General features: G+C 46.4%; 1 protein-coding gene across 1 annotated transcript in view; it reads right to left on the bottom strand.

Annotated features, from left to right (window-relative positions):
• Nucleotides 1–204: 204 nt before the first annotated feature.
• mmp23bb (matrix metallopeptidase 23bb) overlaps nucleotides 205–5,576 on the bottom strand; it is an 8,208-nt gene continuing 2,836 nt past the window's right edge. Inside the window, exons 2-8 of the mRNA XM_054596430.1 lie at nucleotides 4,520–4,626; nucleotides 3,079–3,215; nucleotides 2,784–2,954; nucleotides 1,621–1,785; nucleotides 1,221–1,331; nucleotides 1,010–1,136; nucleotides 205–397 (exon numbers count right to left, since the gene is read on the bottom strand). Coding sequence (XP_054452405.1) covers nucleotides 205–397; nucleotides 1,010–1,136; nucleotides 1,221–1,331; nucleotides 1,621–1,785; nucleotides 2,784–2,954; nucleotides 3,079–3,215; nucleotides 4,520–4,626 — 1,011 coding nt within the window. The remainder of the gene's footprint in view (nucleotides 398–1,009; nucleotides 1,137–1,220; nucleotides 1,332–1,620; nucleotides 1,786–2,783; nucleotides 2,955–3,078; nucleotides 3,216–4,519; nucleotides 4,627–5,576) is intronic.

Raw genomic sequence — 5,576 nt, forward strand, 5'->3', positions numbered from 1 at the left:
GATCAGGACAACGTGTCCAACAGAGGTGACTACAGGACACCACCTGGACCTGCTGGAGTTTAACACAGAGTCCATTCACAGCCACCAAATCTGTCCTTCTAGAAAAGTGAAAACCAGAACCTCCCATCATCACTTTATTTATTCTGTCATCCGTCTCCGTCCCTCCGTCTCCGTCCCTCCGTCTCCGTCCCTCCGTCTCCGTCCTCAGCTGTTGGAGGGCTGCTCTGGTTTCAGTCGGATGGACCAGGAGTTGGCGGACACGATGTCTCCCCGTCGGTGGATGCGACAGGTGTAAACGCCCTCGTTGAACTCGTTGGCGACGATGCGGAGGTCTCGGTCCTTCATGACGATGTACCCGGGGACGGAGGTCAAGATCTGCTCGCCGTCTTTAAACCAGCTGAAGAGAAGACAGATGGAAAGACATGAACATCCATAAACCTTCCTCCAACGCTGGTGAGGCTCTAGAGCCTGAAAACCTACTGGTGGGTCGGCACCGCGTTCCCACTGCTCCCACTGCCCCCACTGCTCCCACTGCCCCCTCTGCCCCCTCTGCCCCCACTGCCCCCACTGTTCCCACTGTTCCCACTGCTCCCACTGCCCCCACTGCCCCCACTGTTCCCACTGTTCCCACTGCTCCCACTGCTCCCACTGTTCCCACTGCTCCCACTGCTCCCACTGTTCCTACTATTTGTTGTTCCAAACAGGTCAGAATGTGTTTGTCAGGTTTCACAGATGAAGAACAAACCTTCATCCATAAAGTCATTAATCTGCTTATTGTCCTTTATTAGTGTTTACGTCTCTGACTATTATGATCTGAAACCATTCATCAATCAATCAAACTATAATCAATATATTTTAATTTCAGTAATACAGAAGAAAAACATCTGGATTCTCTGTTCTGTGTTTTGATACATTTGATCAGTTTGCTGTCATTTTATTCAAATGAATTATGGATCAATAATCATCATCTCCAGGAATGATCCAATCAATGCAGTATTGATCAGCTGACCTGACTTTGGGCGGTGAGCGGAGGTTTTTGGTTCCACAGCGGAAACCCACCACCTTCCCCCGGGGAACCATCTTGATCTTGACGTTGGCCGGAGGCGGCGTCGGCGTGGTAACCGCCTCCAGAGGCTCTGGAAGACAGGAAGTGAGAGTCAGAGAGCCGGACGGACCTCAGAGACAGAATCCTGGTTCTGTTCACAGAGACGGAGTTTCACCGAAGCAGAGGTCACAGCGCCGAGGACAGTTCTTCTTCATGAAGGTCCTCCTCCGCTCACAGAAACCCAGACGGGCCCACGGACCACAGACCCGCTTCTTATCCAGACAACCTGCAGACGAGACCGGGTATCACATACTACTGTAGTACAAGTACTGCAGGAAGTACTCTTCTTCTTTAAAGTACTGTATGCAGTATCCACATTATTCACTCTAGTAAACGTAGTGCAGCAAGTATTCACATCCTTTAAAAGTACTTCAGAAAGTATTCACATATGGTAGTTTCCACAACATGCTTTCAGAAATGGTTCTCTGAATAACCTTGTGTTTCTTATACATGCAGACACACTGTGAGCTTTATTGTGAAACTCCTACAGGAAGTGATGTCATGCTGGTTGTTACCATAGAGACGTTGAATCCCCCACACGTCGTCCTGGGCGACGTTCCTCTGACCCGTGTACGTGGCGTTGGGATGCATCAGAGCCTGAGGGTCTCTGGAGTGCCACAACCCGAGAGCGTGACCGATCTCATGAGCCGCCACCTGGACCAGGTCGTTGAGCCACACACCTGTAAGGTCACATGATCAACAGCTGTAAGGTCACATGAACACCTGTAAGGTCACATGATCAACAGCTGTAAGGTCACATGATCAACAGCTGTAAGGTCACATGATCAACAGCTGTAAGGTCACAAGATCAACACCTGTAAGGTCACATGATCAACATCTGTAAGGTCACAAGATCAACACCTGTAAGGTCACATGATCAACATCTGTAAGGTCACAAGATCAACACCTGTAAGGTCACAAGATCAACACCTGTAAGGTCACATGATCAACATCTGTAAGGTCACAAGATCAACACCTGTAAGGTCACATGATCAACATCTGTAAGGTCACATGATCAACATCTGTAAGGTCACATGATCAACATCTGTAAGGTCACATGATCAACACCTGTAAGGTCACATGATCAACATGAGGTCACAATCACACTGTAAGGTCACATGATCAACAGCTGTAAGGTCACATGATCAACACCTGTAAGGTCACATGATCAACACCTGTAAGGTCACATGATCAACAGCTGTAAGGTCACATGATCAACACCTGTAAGGTCACATGAACACCTGTAAGGTCACATGATCAACACCTGTAAGGTCACATGATCAACACCTGTAAGGTCACATGATCAACACCTGTAAGGTCACATGAACACCTGTAAGGTCACATGAACACCTGTAAGGTCACATGATCAACACCTGTAAGGTCACATGAACACCTGTAAGGTCACATGATCAACACCTGTAAGGTCACATGATCAACAGCTGTAAGGTCACATGATCAACAGCTGTAAGGTCACATGATCAACAGCTGTAAGGTCACATGATCAACAGCTGTAAGGTCACATGATCACCTGTAAGGTCACATGATCAACACCTGTAAGGTCACATGATCAACACCTGTAAGGTCACATGATCAACACCTGTAAGGTCACATGATCAACGTATTACCCATGTTGCTACAACTTGTAGTACTCTCGTCACATATACTGCAGTACATGTACCTTGTTTCCAGCTGAACCTGGACTTGCCGAGGATCCAGAACTCGTGGTTGTCAAAGTGGATTTCTCCTCGTGGCGGCAGAAAGGCGTGAGCCAGCTCGCCGTTCAGACCGTCGAAACACGGGTGGAGAGGAGACCACCAGCAGTCAGTGTGGTTGAAGGTGTAGAAACCTAACGCACCCACACAGAACATTTAGAAATCCACTTTCATCTCAACTGTTATTCTGATTTTATTTTGAAACTCCTCCACTTCCTGTCTGCCTACCGATGGTGATGTCAGCGGTGGTGATGTCAGCGGTGGTGATGTCAGCGGTGGTGTTGCCGTCGGTAACCTCGGTGAAGGTGAGCGGAGACACGTCACTCCACTTGGTGAAGGCGATGCTGATGGCCTTCCTGGTGTCCTCAACATTCAGGGTGTTAGGAAACGCTACGATCCTGAGAGACAGACAGGTAGAGAGACAGGGAGACAGACAGACAGGTAGAGAGACAGGGAGAGAGACAGACAGGTAGAGAGACAGGGAGAGAGACAGACAGGTAGAGAGACAGGGAGAGAGACAGGGAGAGAGAGAGACAGGGAGAGAGACAGGGAGACAGACAGGTAGAGAGACAGGGAGAGAGACAGGTAGACAGACAGGGAGAGAGACAGGGAGAGAGACAGACAGGTAGAGAGACAGGGAGAGAGACAGACAGGTAGAGAGACAGGGAGAGAGACAGACAGGTAGAGAGACAGGGAGAGAGACAGGGAGACAGACAGACAGGGAGAGAGACAGGTAGACAGACAGGGAGAGAGACAGGGAGAGAGACAGACAGGTAGAGAGACAGGGAGAGAGACAGACAGGTAGAGAGACAGGTAGAGAGACAGGTAGACAGACAGACAGACAGACAGATTATCAGGTTTATTAGAATAATTGTTGTTTTCTGTTCATAAACAAAATGAAACTCTTGAGATGTCAAAGAACTGGAATACAGGATTCATCTCAACAAAGCTGAACCAGGACCCTGAAAACCACGACACTGATAGTGAGTCTTAGAGTTCTAAAGGTTAAACCACATGGACGTGGTTCACTAACAGGTCTTAGGTCTGGTCTGTAGTCCTTGTGACTTGGCATTCTAAACCTGATCGGACCATTTAGACTTTGGTCCTCTTCCTGCTGAGACTGGGTTTAAGTTGGTCTAGTGGACTCTCTGGTGGACTGGAGACGTCAGCATCACGCCACTAAACCTGTTCAGAAATGGGACCGTGGTGGTTCAAGACCACCAGGAGCCCTCAAGGGGAGGAGGAGGGTCCTCTCAAATACCCCACAAACCGAGGGAGAAAAACCTCCAAGATGGTCCCTCAGATCCAGACCATACACACCCAGACCACCTCCCATCTCAGCCCTGCACCAAGTAGACCTCCAGTAGAGGATCTGGTACCCCAGAACCCAGAGAGACCTGGAACTCTAGACCATCACCATTTAAAAGATCCACACAGGTACAAGATCTCAGACAGACCTCCTTGACCTCTTAGATCTCAGCCAGACCTCCTTGACCTCTTAGACCTCAGCCAGACCTCCTAGACCTCAGCCAGACCTCCTAGACCTCAGCCAGACCTCCTAGACATCCTACACCTCAGCAGACCTCCTAGACCTCCAAGACCTCAGCCAGACCTCCTAGACCTCAGCCAGGGTTATAGTATTAGTATTTTCTCACGGATTGATGTACTTCATGTACTTATGAGTTCTAGTATTGATCTCCACCTGTATGTGATGTTGTGGTGAGTCCACTTGTGTCCCAGAGGGTTGACGGCGTAACGTCTGATTCTGGTTCCTCTGAACGTCTCCGTCTCTCTGCTGCTGGTCGACATCTGAAAAACACAACAACCGATCTGAAATCAATCAGGGAAGCTAACCAATCAGGTTCTTTGATCAATCAGGTTCATGATCAATTAGGTTCTTTAACCAATCAGCTTCTTTGATCATTAAGTTCTTCAACCAATCAGGTTCTTTGATCAATACGTTCTTTAACCAATCAGAACTTTAACCAATCAGGTTCTTTAACCAATCAGGTTCCTTAACCAATCAGGTTCTTCAATCATTAAGTTCTTCAACCAATCAGAACTTTCTCCAATCAGGTTCTTTGATCAATAAGTTCTTCAACCAATCAGAACTTTAACCAATCAGGTTCTTTAACCAATCAGGTTCTTTGATCAATAAGTTCTTTAACCAATCAGTTTCTTTAACCAATCAGGTTCTTTGATCATTAAGTTCTTCAACCAATCAGGTTCCTTGAACAATAAGTTCTGTAACCAATCAGAACTTTAACCAATCAGGTTCTTTAACCAATCAGGTTCCTTAACCAATCAGGTTCTTCAATCATTAAGTTCTTCAACCAATCAGAACTTTAACCAATCAGGTTATTCAACCAATCAGGTTCTTTGATCAATAAGTTCTTCAACCAATCATAACTTTCTCCAATCAGCTTCTTTGATCATTAAGTTCTTCAACCAATCAGGTTCTTTGATCAATACGTTCTTTAACCAATCAGAACTTTAACCAATCAGGTTCTTTAACCAATCAGGTTCTTTAACCAATCAGGTTCTTCAATCATTAAGTTCTTCAACCAATCAGAACTTTCTCCAATCAGGTTCTTTGATCAATACGTTCTTCAACCAATCAGAACTTTAACAAATCAGGTTCTTTGATCAATAAGTTCTTTAACCAATCAGGTTCTTTAACCAATCAGGTTCTTTGATCATTAAGTTCTTCAACCAATCAGAACTTTCTCCAATCAGGTTCTTTGATCAATAAGTTCTTT

This window comes from Anoplopoma fimbria, chromosome 1, assembly GCF_027596085.1.
Source record: "Anoplopoma fimbria isolate UVic2021 breed Golden Eagle Sablefish chromosome 1, Afim_UVic_2022, whole genome shotgun sequence".
Lineage (NCBI taxonomy): Eukaryota > Metazoa > Chordata > Actinopteri > Perciformes > Anoplopomatidae > Anoplopoma > Anoplopoma fimbria.